Source organism: Lampetra planeri, unplaced genomic scaffold (genome assembly GCF_965212315.1).
Source record: "Lampetra planeri unplaced genomic scaffold, kcLamPlan1.2.h2 scaffold_1243, whole genome shotgun sequence".
NCBI classification, from domain to species: domain Eukaryota; kingdom Metazoa; phylum Chordata; class Hyperoartia; order Petromyzontiformes; family Petromyzontidae; genus Lampetra; species Lampetra planeri.
In genome coordinates, this window is record NW_027613958.1 from 17,532 (window position 1) to 31,490 (window position 13,959).

The following is a 13,959-nucleotide window of genomic DNA, read 5'->3' on the forward strand; positions in this document are numbered from 1 at the left end:
GGAGGCATCAGCTCCTCCCACGCATCACACGTTACAGACAAGTCTGACTCACTCTGACACGCCCATCCGACCATTCACCAAACTGTCCGACTCATGTTCTCACTCCACCACACTCCCTGAGTGAACCCGTCAGAACCGAGCTCCGTCACAACGTGAACTGTCATTTACAGACTTGTGTGTGTTTGTGTGCCTGTGTGTGTGCACACAAACAGTGACTCACAGGTGTCTGTGACACACCTGGTTTCGGACTCCTGTGAACGTCTCATGGATGATGTATGTTCCATCATGACTCGTTTGGGGTTCTGACCTGGGTTCTTCACTGCTCCTCACACACATCAACAGTCTCAATCTTGTTGTTTCATCGTTCCACAAAGGGCAGTGAAACAGTCACAGGAGAACCAGCTGCTCTGCTCTGCAGTCAAACGGAGGTGCTGAGTCGTGGCCTCCAGCGTTCAGCTGACAGTAACTACATGAACAACACTAGGAATGTACATCAACACATCAGCAGCTTCGACACACACACACACACACACACCTCTCCAGGGTGTGGCTCAGAGCTCCTCCTCCTTCAGAACCATCTCTTCTGCTCCTCATCTTTAGTCACAACTGTTATTTGACAGGAGACAGATGCACAGACGTTTGTCAGCGATGGCTCAGCTCATCTCAGCTGTGACTCTACTGCTGTTTGTGGTACGTACGTGTGTCTGCTGCTGCTTCTACAAACTGTGCTGATGTTTCTGTTTTACTCATGTCATATCACATCTGTGAAGGTGACTTAGACTGGAGACAGAGGATGTCCTCAGACGGTCACATGTCCTCTGAGAGACACTGGTAAATCTGTTCCTGGTTTACTGACAAAAATGTTCCATGAACAGGATGTCCGTTCAGGAAGCTTCCAGGTTTTTATCAGCTGACAGGTTTGCTTCGACTGCTGTTGGGATGGAATTCTCTCGTACGTTTATATGAAAGATCCACACACATACTTCAGTCTGTGTGACATTGACAAATTGACACAAAGGAAGCGTGTGTGTGTGTGTCAGTACGAGTCTGTTTGCATCATCTGTGCAGATGTCCTTATGAGTTTGGAGCTCACATTTGTTAACAGGTATGATGATGTCATTTTCAGGCTGCTGCTTCCAGAAGGTTCTGTCTGATGGCTCAGGAGGGCATTCAGGCAGCTGAGATGTTCTAACAGAGGAGGAAGTTGTTCTGTTCTTTGTGCTCTGACGTTCTTCATACATGTGACGACCTGTCGAGCTGAGTTCAGAACAAATTTCCCACAGACAGACCGACACTCCCTCTGTTCAGCAGCAGCTTCTTTGTTGTCCTCACAAGCCTCCGTAGACTGTAAATCCCTGTTAAATAGACCGGGTGTGGTTCGGGTGTGGCTGCTCTTCCTGCTTTGTCCGTATCACGGGACACGGAGCCCAGACGATCGAACGCTCATACGTGAGGCTAGCTGTTAGCTTGAGGTTGTCGCCACCACTGCATTGTGGGACATCTGAGTGCACACAGAACTGTGGACTGTGGTCATTTGTTCCAAAGACGCTGAAGCATGAATGTGTTTGCGGCTCCAGACACAGGTGGAGTCTGGACACATGGTGAGAAAGAAAAGAGAATGGATCCCCCCACCAACAGACCTGGAGGAGAATGTGGATCACACCAAGAAGGAACAAGTAGCCAAGGTGAGTCGTCGGCCGTCGATGTGCTTCAGTTCAAAGGTTCCATCTGTAAATGACTCGAGCTTCTCTGCCGTTTCAGATCCACTCTGACTTTGACGACGGCAATGGGAACGTCGTGTACAGTCTCGAAGGTGTCGGGGCCACTCAGTATCCCTTCAATGTGTTTGTGGTCGACCCGAAAAGTGGAAAGATCCGTGTGACAGAACTCCTCGACCGCGAGTTCATTGACTCGTACAACGTGAGACTCGGTTGAGTTATTCAGAAAAACTGTCAAGCGCCTGTTCAAGCCATGTACGGTGTTGTCTCCGCTGTTCCAGCTGTCAGGTGTCGCCAGATACACCAATGGACGGCTGGCGGAGAAAAACATCGCCATACGCTTCAAGGTGAAAGATCAGAATGACAACGGGCCAGTGTTTGGGGACATCACACCTGTGCAGGTGGACGAACTCAGCCCGGCAGGTGTGTGTAACGTGTCGTATGGGAGCATCGGTGTCACAACAGACGTCGTCACAACAGACGTCGTCAATCTCAACACACGCTTCACAAATATCCTCTTGAATCACTTGACACAAAGGACACGTCCCTGGAGTGTTTGGTTCTGGTTTAAGACTTCTGAGTCTCTGGTTCGATAATCATTTACCACCTGGATGAACAACATGAAGAAGGACACCGGCTGCTGTTTGTTTTCAGGGACTTCGGTCATGAAAGTCACTGCGACTGATGCTGATGAACCAGGAAACCCAAACTCTCAGATCTCCTACTCAATCGTGGATCAGAACCCCCCCGGCATGTTCTACATGACCAGTGACGGAACCATCTACGTCAAACAACCAACGCTGGACAGAGAGGTGAGGACTGTACCCACAGGGACAGACAGGTGAGGACAGACAGATGAGGACTGACAGGTGATGACAGAGAAGTTAGGACAGATAGGTGAGGACAGACAGGTGAGGACTGATAGGTGAAGATAGAGAGGTGAGGACTGTACCCACAGGGACAGACAGGTGAGGACAGACAGATGAGGACTGACAGGTGATGACAGAGAAGTTAGGACAGACAGGTGAGGACAGACAGATGAGGACTGACAGGTGAGGACTGACAGGTGAGGATTGATAGGTGAAGATAGAGAGGTGAGGACTGTACCCACAGGGACAGACAGGTGAGGACAGACAGATGAGGACTGACAGGTGAAGACAGAGAAGTTAGGACAGACAGGTGAGGACTATGTTTGTTTCACCTGTGTCTGTGTCTTCACACTCAAACATCAGCATGATAAGAAGCGACCGGTGTGAAGGTTCTATCCTTTTTCCTCCGTGTTGGATCTGTTCCCATCAGACAGCTGATCAGTGCACTCTGACAGTCAAAGGAGAAGACCTGAATGGAGGTGTTGGAGGAAACAGTCAGACTGCCTCTGTGGTCATCAACATCCAAGATGTGAACGACAACGTCCCCACGCTGGAGAGAGAGCAGGTACTTGTGTTAGCATGTTCCTGCAGAAACGGTTGCTCGTTGTTGGATGGACCTGATCAGATACACACAGACAATTGTTCAGTTTGACAAGTAACACAACTCCAGCTCCATGTGACAAACGTTGCAACATGTTGACCAGGACAAAGACGATAGTGTAGCATGAGGAGAGAAGACTGTCTAAGTGTATATGACTAAAAGACATGTCTGTGCAGTATGAAGGCAGCATCGAGGAGAACACTCAGGGGGTGGAGGTGATGAGAATCAAAGCAGAAGACCTGGACCTGAAGGACACAGAAAACTGGGAGGCGGTTTTTGATATCGTCAAAGGCAACGAGGCTGGATACTTCAGCATCACCACAGACCCTGTCACCAACGAGGGAATCCTCATGCTGGACAAGGTAGCCCCCGGTCAACAACACACCATTAGTAGAACAAGACTGACGTGTCTACTCCAGCGTCAGTGTGTGTTGTGTTTCACAGGCTGTGGATTATGAGGATGTGAAGGACCTTGACCTGGGACTCACTGTGAGGAACAAGGCTCCACCGCATGGGGGGTCTGGTGGGGGTTCTGGAGCTGGTATCGGGTTTGGAGGGGGAGCCGGAGGGGGAGCCGGAGGAGGAGCCGGAGGGGGAGCCGGAGGGGGCGGTGGAGGAGCTGGAGGGGGTGGAGGAGGGGGCAGCGGGGGAGCAGGGGGATCAGGTTGGGCAACTGGTGGAGGAGGGGGAGCCGCAGGATCATCCTGGCAAACCAGTGGAACTACTTTTAAAACCTACCCGATCAAAATCAACGTGAAGAACCAGAAAGAAGGGCCACAATTTGACCCCAAGGTGAAGGCCATTCCCATGTCAGAGGGAGGAGACTCCATCAGCATCAACGACATCATCGGCAGCTATCCAGCTATGGACGTAGACACCGGAAAACCTGCTGAGAACGTGAGGTCAGTGAACACACACACACCTTTATGTGAACACACCATGAAGACCATCACCAGAACACGGTCAGCGTTCACTCTCCACCGTGGTCTGTAGGTACGCCAAAGGCTCCGACCCTGGCAACTGGCTGATCGTCGACCCGGAGACGGCTGAGATCAAACTGAACAAGATGCCTGACAGAGAATCTCCACACCTGGTTAATGGGACATACTTTGCTGAGGTCCTCTGTATTTCAGAAGGTACCTTCTTTCACAAAGTGGCTGCTCCATCGTACACACACCGGACAGTTGTAGGTTCAAAGGTCATCGTCTCTGTGTGTAGGCTCCATGTTCCTTCAGCTGACCAAACTCATTTGTCTCCATGTCGTCTGACAACAGCAAAGAGAAACAAGGTCACTCTGAAACACGTGTGTCCTTTGTTCTCGTCCACACCCAGACATCCCCTCGAAAACTGCTACCGGGACCGTGGCCATCCAGGTGGAGGATTTTAATGACAACTGTCCCACTTTGACCAGCAACATCCAGACTCTGTGCGTCAGCAGCGATGCCGTGATCGTCAGCGCCACGGACGAGGACCTGTACCCCAACGGACCTCCTCTCCACTTCGACATCATCCCAGAGGGCACGGAGGGCAGATGGCAGGTGGAGCATCTGAACGGTGGGTTAGCAGGGGGCGGGGCACCCGCTAAGACGCCTGGCTCTGGTGTTGCGGTGTTAAAGACATCACCTTTGTCTGCTTGTGACCAGATACCGCCGCCATCTTGAGGGCTCAGGAGCCCGTGTGGCCGGGATCCTATGAGGTAGAATTCCTTGTGAGAGACGAGCAGGGAGTGGCCTGTCCAGAACCACAGAAAGTGAAGGTCCAAGTGTGTACCTGTGAGGACGGAGTGGTGTGTGGAAAACGAGGTGGCACCGGTCAGCCGAGCAAAGGGGCGGAGTTTGGACCTGCAGGAATCGGACTGCTATTCCTGGGTCTGCTGATGTTACTGCGTACGTGTGAGACTTAACAGCCATCCAAAAAAAACACCTGGTGGCGTCACTTATCAAACTAAAGCTTCTCGTCTCCACAGTCGTCCCTCTGTTGCTGCTTTTCTGCCAGTGTGGGGGTGCTGCAGCTCTGCCGGGGGGATTTAGTGAGTTGCCTTTCGACACCAAGTCGCACCTGATAAACTACCGTACAGTGCCTTTCGACACCAAGTCGCACCTGATAAACTACCGTACAGAGGGCCAGGGAGAAAACATTGTATGTGCCCTGAACGCTCATGTTCCTTTGTCACCGTCTAAGTGTTGAAATGCTGATCTGAACATTGTCTTTGAAGGATGTGCCGCTGCTCAACATGCCAACACAAGTGGAAGGAGATTCGACCAATGTGGCGACTGAGAGTTGTGCCGTGGTGCCAATGGCAGACATGAACTTCCAGAGGTCTGTCACCGCTATGGATGGGGGTGTCTATCAGGCGGGGTTGGCAGCCAGTCAAAGAGACGCAATGGGAGTAATGAGCCAGCGTCGTGCCAGCGGGTTCTACTCAGAGATGGAAAGCACACAGTCGATGAGAGGAGGACTGTATGATGGCATGGCTCTTCCGGACCACATCCTCAGACAGTACTACGCTCAGGTGAGCGTCCTCAGCAAAGCTTTTTTCTGTAGTCCACAGTGAGCGGACCCTTCTTCTTACCCCCACATATTCCCTCGGAGCACCACCGTGAATTTACACCAGGATGACAACACATGAAGCAACTGTGTGATGTCATGTGTTTCATGTTGTCATGTTGTCTTTTATGTGAGTTGGACACATTCTAGTCTCTTAAACAAAATCATCTCCATCCACAGAAGGTGAGCGGAGGTCAGGAGAACTCTGGAGGGAAGGACGGTCTGCTGATGTATGATTTCGAGGGCCAGGGCTCCTCTGCTGGTTCAGTGGGATGTTGCAGCCTCCTGGAGTCTGACAACAACCTGCAGTTCCTCGATGACCTCGGACCAAAGTTCAAGACCCTGGCAGAGGTGTGTGGAGGCAAAACGATGGCAACCGAGTCCAAACAAGTGGTCGCTGCTACGCCCAGTGGCCCCGTCCGCACCCAGACCTCCATGTCCCATATTATGAACGTTCTGCCCCCGGACCCCGAACCAAAGCCGCAGCCTGACATCTCCAGACGAGAACAGGCTGTGAGAAGGGAGGAGGAGCTGCTGAAAGTACGTTCGGCTACGCTGACAGAGGGAATGAGCACAGTGACGGAGGGGATGGCCGCTCAAGGCCAGATGTTCCTGCTCCAGCAGCAGCAGCAGCAGCAGCAGCAGCAGCAGCCCATTTACTACACCACCACCCCTGTGATGCAGCCGATGCAGTACGTGATCCAACCACCAGTTCAGAACACCATGCTGCTGGCGGAGGCGCCAGCCACCAACCTCCAGGGCATGGTTCTGATTAACGGCACGCAAGCTGGACCTGCCCCAGGCCTGATGGTCCAAGGACAGACACTAGTGTGCAGTGGACCGGCCCAGGGTCCCGGAATGGTCCTGATGGACAGCGGAGGGATGCGAGGCGGTGGTGCCAACCTGATTCACCCCGGGAACCTTTCAGGCTCCCGAACCATGATGGTTGCGGAGGGGAGGGTCCCCGCAGGGTCAAGGAACACTCTGAAAAGGAATAAAACCAGCCTCCTACAGGGGGTCACTCTGACGTCAGGGGGGCTATTGGGATCACAGGGCTTCCTGGTGGTTGAAGGGTCAACAGGCAGTGGGGGGCAGCTGGTCCAGCAGGCAGAAGGTCAGTCTCCGAGGAGCACCTCTGGGTCCAAAAGAATCATCTACAACCAGGGAAACATGTCAGCTGGCTCTCAGAGTAGCATGACTGGTTCCTCTGCCACCACGAAGAGCACAACCCCCACCTACCACAAGAAGGTGGTGGTGCAGAAGGAACTGTCTAAATTGTAACGGGAAAAGAATCTGTCATGCAGCTCGGGCACTTTCATGGGATTTGAAATGTGTGTAATTGGTGGAGGGTTTTTCGTTCAGATTCATGTCAGAGCTCAGCGTCAGCGACCTGATGAGGTCTGAAACACTTTGACGGTTCATTCTGCTCAGTTCTACCGTTCTACCATCAGCTCTGCTTTTTATTTCAGAAACCTTTCCGGCCTTGAACTCAGGCTGCCGACTTTGGACGTTCTGTGCTGACCCTTTTCTTCATTTTCAGACCTGTTAGTACTTTGGTCATGCATTAAAATGAGCTTTTACTTTTCTCTGTTCTCATTCAGGAACAAGTAGTTGAAATATCAAGATTGAAACATTTGTAAAATTTGATTTTGATCATTTTCAGTTTCATTAAATTTATCTGCCAGAACTGAATTCAGTGGTCTCATGATGTAAAACTGAAAACGAGTGGATCATCACGAAACTCATCTGACTGAAGGAGTCAGTTCACAGGAGCCTAGAGAAGAAAAGTTAGACTGATCAGAGCACATGTCAAAGGTTGTGTGTGTGTGCGTGCGGTCTCAGTTATTCATTGTCCAGGTATCGACGTGCTCATCACACAGTGTGTAAGTGAGGGAAGCTGCAGTTTAAAAGCAGATGGAACCAGTTTTTCTGTCGGATGATTCATCGTCTCACAATGCAGCAAACTCACTTTGTGCTGCTGCTGCTCACAGCAGCCGCTGCTGCCGCCCCGCTGCACGACGCATCCACGCCGAGAGTGAGTATCACTCCTGACACATGGCAGAATGTAATGTAGAACAGTCAGAACGTCACACGTAGGACAGTGTTAGAATGTCATGCGTAGAAGAGAACGTTAAGCATAGAATGGTTAGAACATCAGTCGAACAGTCAGAACGTCCCATGTAGAACAGAACGTGATTTCTGAATGTTTGTGTCGGATTTGGACTTCAGCAGTTCTCAGTCTTGTGTTGGCGTTAAGGAGAACATAGAACTCGGGTTTGGATCCAAGTGGCAGGGACGAACCATCGCTCAGTCTGAACACCACAATCAGACGCTCTTCAGCTGAACTGGGTCCGTTCTGCAGGAACTCCATCAGGGACCAGACCCCCAGTGTCCTCTGAAGGTGAAGATCCTGGACGCGGTGCAGGGGACACCAGCTGGATCCGTGGTGCTGAAGGTTCACCGGAGGGCCACCAGTGGCACGTGGACGCAGGTGGCTGCCGGGTAGGTGTGGTCAGGGGCCGGGGGCGGAGTCTGTCATCGTCTCACTGCCCTCCTTCCTCTGTGCAGAGTGACGGATGACACCGGAGAGGTCCACGGGTTGATCTCAGAGCAGCAGTTTCCCGCCGGAGTCTACCGAGTGGAGTTTGACACCAAAACCTACTGGAAGAGTCGAGGAGCTGCCCCGTTCCACGAGGCCGTGGACGTGAGTGCATGAAGAAACACTGCATCAGCTGTGTGTGTGTGTTTGTGTGTGTGTGTTTGCTGATGACTGTTTGTCCCCAGTGTGGAAACACTTCTCAGAAACAAGTGGACAAAAGTCAGGTGTTGTCACCCCAGCACAGACAAACACACACACACACAGTGAATGGGGTCATCTTCTGTTGTCACATGATCAGTGTCATCACAGTGACTGGAGCAGTGATCCTCCGTCCGGGTTCCGGGGGTACTTCTGTGCTTTCCAGATGTCACCTGCTCCTCCACACCTGATTGAAGCGACTGTCATAAAGTACTGCAAAGACCTTATGAATAAGGTGTGTGGGAGCAGGCGAAGGTTCCAGGACGGTGAACCGCTAGATTAGAACACAAGTGATGTTGTGAAGATGACAGGAAGCTCCCACCGTGTGCGCAGGTGGTGTTTGAGACCCATCCTGAAGGTCCTCGTCAGTTCACGCTGGCTCTTCTGCTCAGTCCGTCGTCCTTCACCACCACAGCTGTGGTTCACCAGTGATGGAACACAACTGCGGGTTCCACCAGAACCTCCAGGTTCCCCCACAGAACTATTTATGTATGTGACCGTTGGTAAACATCACTGGAACTTCTCAAAGTTGGTTGCTCGTTCCTCACATCTCCTGACAGAAGCACTTGCAGTCTACACACACCAACACGAGACCGCGTCCTACCACCATCAGTTTGGGCCACGACCAGTTCATGTGAATAAAGACGTTTCTACAGAAAAAACAGTTTTATTCTGTTGGCTGAAGTTGAGAAAGAAACAAATTTCTTCTGTTTGGTACTGGACCGAGGAGAGGATGTGTGGTGTCATGTTCAAGCAGAAAAACAAACATCTCCTGACTCGGCAGCTGCACCGATGATCAAATCACTACCACGGGCCAGTGCTGGTCACCAGAGCCCCTCACTGCTGCTCTTCTGCTCATGTCCCGGCGGTTCTCTGGACCATGGAGGCAGGTTGTGGAAACAGCTCTGGTTGTTGTGTATTTGGGTGCAAAGAAAAGTGCATTCACAGTCCAATTCAAACCTTTATGGGGAAGAATGAAACAGTGAACATCTGCTCAAACACCGAAGAAACATCTGCGCCATTCAAGAACAGCAGCTGAGCTGCGTCCTCTCATTCTGGCCCCTCCCCACAAGAAGCACGGCGGCGGTGTGTGGTACAGTAGGATGTGGAGCTTTGTCACATGGTCCAGCACAACAGAACCACATCATGAAACATTTGGAAACCAAAACATCATTAGCCGGCACAAAGAGACGCGCAGACGCACTCAAACCTGCGCCGAGTCTTGGGCTTAGTCTGCGGCCCGAGTCTCAGCTCCTCTTCACTCTGTCACCTCAAAGATTCACATCAGCTGATGAGGAGGAAAGCTGCTCAACAAGAAATTAAGGCATGCAAAAGAAAATGTCAAATCTTCTGATTTGGATACATTTCTTTTTCTTTTTTCAGCCAAACATCCTCTAATGCTAGAAGGTTCTTCCTGTTAGGAAGGAAACACTCACTCGTATTAAATCTCCACAAAGAAGGTAGCTGCCAAAATAAAACTCAAACCCACGGATCGCTGCAGAGCGGCGAAGGTCAATATGTACAGACGGGGGCTATGTGTATTTACATCCATGTTCATGCATTCAGCAGTAGTGCAGCACACTAACACGTCCTGGTCGCGCCAAATAAATAGTAGCATGTATCAAAATTAGAAAACACTTCACGTCGACCTGTGCGTCCCCAGAGGAACGGGTCCGACAAACGGCATGGACACACGAAGACAAACGGACGCTGTGGCTCCACAGTGACGGTGAAACATTGGAAGTAAAGCGGTTCGAGCGGCGCTCAGGAGCCGAGTGGGCATCACCCGGGGAGCTGTGCTTCTGCCACATTAAGGCTTCGCAGTAAACATCAGAGCTACGATGCTGCTGCCCCTCAACCACTGATGGCAACTTGAAGTTGTTAAGCTGACAGACAAAGACATGCAAAACACACACACACACACACACACACACACACACACACACACACACACACACACACACACACACACACACACACACACACACACACACACACACACACACACACACACACACACACACACACACACCTGATATTTTCTGGTTCACATACAGGAACACAACCACCACCCCCCCCAAATCCTCAGCGGGTCGGCCCCCTCCCCCTCGCTCAGTCGTGAGCCGGCACTGAGATGTGTTCCTCTGGACAGATCAGTAGTCTGCTATGGGGGCAGGTCGGGGTTCAGATCCACGCTGACGTTCTTGTAGAGGCTGCTGAGGGACACGCGGGGGCTGTAACGGAGGTTGTTGAGGCCGTCCAGGTGCTGACGCTCCTTTGAATTACCTCAGCAGTTTGTACCTGGAAGACACGCCCCCATCTGTCAGTACCTGTCCGTCCCGTCTGTCCCCTCCACAGTCATCCGTCTGTCCCTACACATCCGTCCGTCTGTCTGACACGCCCCCATCTGTCAGTACCTGTCCGTCCGTCCGTCCCTACACAGCCGTCCGTCTGTCCGTCCCTACACAGCCGTCCGTCCGTCTGTCCCTACACAGCCGTCCGTCCGTCTGTCTGACACGCCCCCATCTGTCAGTACCTGTCTATCCCATCAGCCTCTACACACCTGTCCGTCCCTACACGTCCGTCCGTCCGTCCGTCTCTACATGTCCGTCCGTCCGTTCCGTCCGTCCCTACACGTCCGTCCGTCCGTCCGTCCCTACACGTCCGTCCGTCCGTCTGTCCCTACACGTCCGTCTGTCCCTACACGTCCGTCTGTCCCTACACGTCCGTCCCGTCCGTCTGTCCCTACACGTCCGTCCCGTCCATCCGTCTCTACACGTCAGTCCGTCCGTCCCTACACACACCGTCCGTCCGTCCCTACGTCCGTCTGTCACCCATCTGTTACATGGGACATTACTTATGTTCCATCACCTTTCCTTTGCAGCGTTGGTCGCTGTCATCAGACAAACCTGAGCAATCAGCTCTCCAGCAGAGGACCTGAGGTGAATGAATGAATGAACCCCCACCTCACCTGCCCAGGAACTGCACCTCTCCTCTGTGGTGGTGGGGGATCGGACTTGTACCTGCCAATGTCTCCCTCCGGCCGCGTCACATTTAAAACCCACGTAGTGAACCCTGAGGAGTGCGCGCACACACACACACACACACACACACACACACACACACACACACACACACACACACACACACACACACACACCACACACACACACACACACACAACACACACACACACACACACACACACACACACACACACACACACACACGTGTAAAACCGCCTGACAAACGATGGTCAGCTGTTCTCTGCAGTGTGGTCAGGTGACATTCCTTCAGACTGAGGCGTTGTGTGTTGAACACACCTGTTCCACAGGTCATCGTCCTCTCCTCCCCCAGCCCCAGAATGCGTTAGGAAAACGTTGATCTTCTGGAACTGCTGCACAGTCAGTCCACTGACCCCCCCAAAGAACTCGCTGTATGGAAGACTGAGACGAGAAGGATTTGCTCAGGTGACTGTCGCACATGCTGCATGCTCACGTACACACACACATAGGAATAGGTATAGGAAGTGGGTTCAGTGTCGCGCTCAGGACTCTGTCAATCCACTGAAGGACCCAGAAGCCTTCTGATGACCTGACAGCTGCTCGCGCTGTGAGTGGCGCGGCAGCAGCAGTCAATCAGAGAACAGAACCCACTCCCGACTCCAACGATGACGAACACTTACATGTACATGTATTTGTCGAGTTTGGCAGCAAAGTGGCGTGGCATCTGACCGCAGCCGTAGTAGTTGCGGTCGTTTTCGGGGATGTGGTCGACGTCGTGAAAGATCAGACAGTCCCAGTCCAGGTCCTTCATGGCCTCCAGGAACCCCACGTTAAACAGCATGGCTCTGTTGAAGGGCTGGGTCCCACTCTGACAAACACACCACGCAGAGATCAACAACCACTCAGGAATAGACAACTTCAGTGTGTGTGTGTGTGTGAGAACCTGTTCAATCACGTAGAAGGCAAACTGCAGCCTCTGTCTCTGCAGCATGGGGATGAGGTGTTGAAACAGAATGGGCAGATGTTCATGTCTGTTTCTAAATGGAATCAGGATGGCCACCTGCACACACACACAAACACACACACACAGACTCTCAGTGCAACTGGCCACAGGCTCCAGTGTGTTCAAACATCTGTGTGACTACAATTCTTCAAAATGGTGAGCAGACAGCGTATCGGTCCTTGTCTCGTGCTCCAGATGTATCATAAGAGAGCAGGACTTCCTGAGGAGCTGGGACATACAAACCTTCCAGTGAGGTCTGCAGTCTTTTGGTCTCCAGTGGCCTCCAAAGTCAATGCCAAATAACTTGGAGAACTTCAGTTCCATTTCTTCCATGGGGATCTCCGTCATGTTCACGTCCATGAGTCCCTCTGTGCAGACACACAACAAGCCGTCACCTTCAGCCACAAACCCAACCAGTCATCTATTAAAGACGTACTCATAGAAGGTAGTCGCTCAGGGCAGGGGAGGTTCTGAGCGTAGGTGAAGTTCTCAGGGAGGTACGTTGTCGGCTGGACCTGGTATTCACTGGAGTTACTGCCGTCAGGATAGTCTGCAGACAAACGGTCACAGCTCAAAGACCTGACCCACGGGACCGCTGACGCAGATACAGACACCAGACGTCTGCTCCAGTTCACCTCAGGGACACAAAGAACTCAAATGGATTCACGACAACAATAAAGTCTGTGAGGTGTGTGTGTGCAGTTGCTCACCTGTCCCGTTCAAAGTACTGTTCTTGTTGGTGTACAGTCGGATCATCTGGCCAAAGGTCCTGACGTTGTCCCTCAGCATGATGCCCTGAGCCTGCACCATGAAGAAGTAGGTGTTCGCTGAAACACACAGTTGTCCGTTAGTTCTCCACCTTTGGCGCAGATGACAGGAGATAATTAACACGTTCATTCACACCTGGTTCCTCTGACGTGCTTCAATCTGCACTGACATGGAACCACAACTTCTTCAGCCGTTCACAACAACATCACTGCCAGAGAACAACACACAATACAACCTGCACACTTGGGTCTGGACACACGGATGTACACACGCAGGAATCAATGGCGACAGAAGACAGCCTGATATGTCAGGTGAGACTGAGAATGAATGAGCATCACTATTCTTAGACTCTACTGACTGAAGGATGAAATATTCACTGAAACCGTTGATTGATTCATTGATTTCTTCATTCACATGTCAGCAGCTCGGCTGTCTTTCGCGCTCTCTCTCTCTCTCTCTCTCTCTCACACACACACACACACACACACACGCAGTCATTGCGGAACATGTCTGCAGTGAACGACTGAACCAAGCAGCTGGACGTGATGGGCAGCTGTGACTCGTTAGCATGTCAGCTAACAGCGATAGCGTCCGTGCTCGCCCCGTTAACTGCCGCCGCCGAACCGGCGAGAGGAGCGCGTAGACCGGGGG

The 13,959-nt window shown here is 52.0% G+C and overlaps 3 protein-coding genes across 3 annotated transcripts; 2 read left to right on the plus strand and 1 right to left on the minus strand.

The window, feature by feature from the left end:
* The first annotated feature begins 1,598 nt into the window (after positions 1 to 1,598).
* Positions 1,599 to 7,016, plus strand: LOC144738958 (desmoglein-2.1-like). The gene is made up of 15 exons (XM_078621954.1): positions 1,599 to 1,685; positions 1,762 to 1,920; positions 2,000 to 2,141; positions 2,373 to 2,530; positions 3,018 to 3,152; positions 3,365 to 3,550; positions 3,633 to 3,816; positions 3,871 to 4,090; positions 4,182 to 4,324; positions 4,521 to 4,742; positions 4,832 to 5,074; positions 5,155 to 5,327; positions 5,404 to 5,706; positions 5,919 to 6,275; positions 6,387 to 7,016. The coding sequence occupies exons 1-15, from the start codon at positions 1,599 to 1,601 to the stop codon at positions 7,014 to 7,016; spliced, it is 3,342 nt and encodes a 1,113-aa protein (XP_078478080.1).
* Positions 7,017 to 7,689: 673 nt separating this feature from the next.
* LOC144738959 (transthyretin-like) lies at positions 7,690 to 8,964 on the plus strand. Its single transcript, XM_078621955.1, has 4 exons — positions 7,690 to 7,770; positions 8,098 to 8,237; positions 8,304 to 8,439; positions 8,866 to 8,964. Exons 1-4 carry the CDS (start codon positions 7,690 to 7,692, stop codon positions 8,962 to 8,964), a joined length of 456 nt encoding a protein of 151 aa, XP_078478081.1.
* Positions 8,965 to 10,696: 1,732 nt separating this feature from the next.
* Positions 10,697 to 13,359, minus strand: LOC144738960 (beta-1,4-galactosyltransferase 6-like). The gene is given in 13 exon segments (XM_078621956.1): positions 10,697 to 10,816; positions 10,818 to 10,833; positions 11,504 to 11,544; positions 11,546 to 11,587; positions 11,589 to 11,607; positions 11,856 to 11,884; positions 11,886 to 11,911; positions 11,914 to 11,978; positions 12,218 to 12,405; positions 12,481 to 12,597; positions 12,784 to 12,908; positions 12,977 to 13,090; positions 13,251 to 13,359. Coding segments are annotated over 13 exon segments (1,002 nt in total). The 5' UTR covers positions 13,351 to 13,359.
* Between the last annotated feature and the right edge of the window lie 600 nt (positions 13,360 to 13,959).

Coding starts and splice junctions, on each gene's coding strand:
- LOC144738958 (XM_078621954.1), top strand. CDS start 1,599: ATGGTGAGAAAGAAAAGAGAATGGATCCCCCCACCAACAGACCTGGAG. Junction 2,142..2,372: donor GGACGAACTCAGCCCGGCAG/GTGTGTGTAACG, acceptor GTTTGTTTTCAG/GGACTTCGGTCATGAAAGTC. Junction 5,075..5,154: donor GGGTCTGCTGATGTTACTGC/GTACGTGTGAGA, acceptor TCGTCTCCACAG/TCGTCCCTCTGTTGCTGCTT.
- LOC144738959 (XM_078621955.1), top strand. CDS start 7,690: ATGCAGCAAACTCACTTTGTGCTGCTGCTGCTCACAGCAGCCGCTGCT. Junction 7,771..8,097: donor ACGACGCATCCACGCCGAGA/GTGAGTATCACT, acceptor TCCGTTCTGCAG/GAACTCCATCAGGGACCAGA. Junction 8,238..8,303: donor TGGACGCAGGTGGCTGCCGG/GTAGGTGTGGTC, acceptor TCCTCTGTGCAG/AGTGACGGATGACACCGGAG.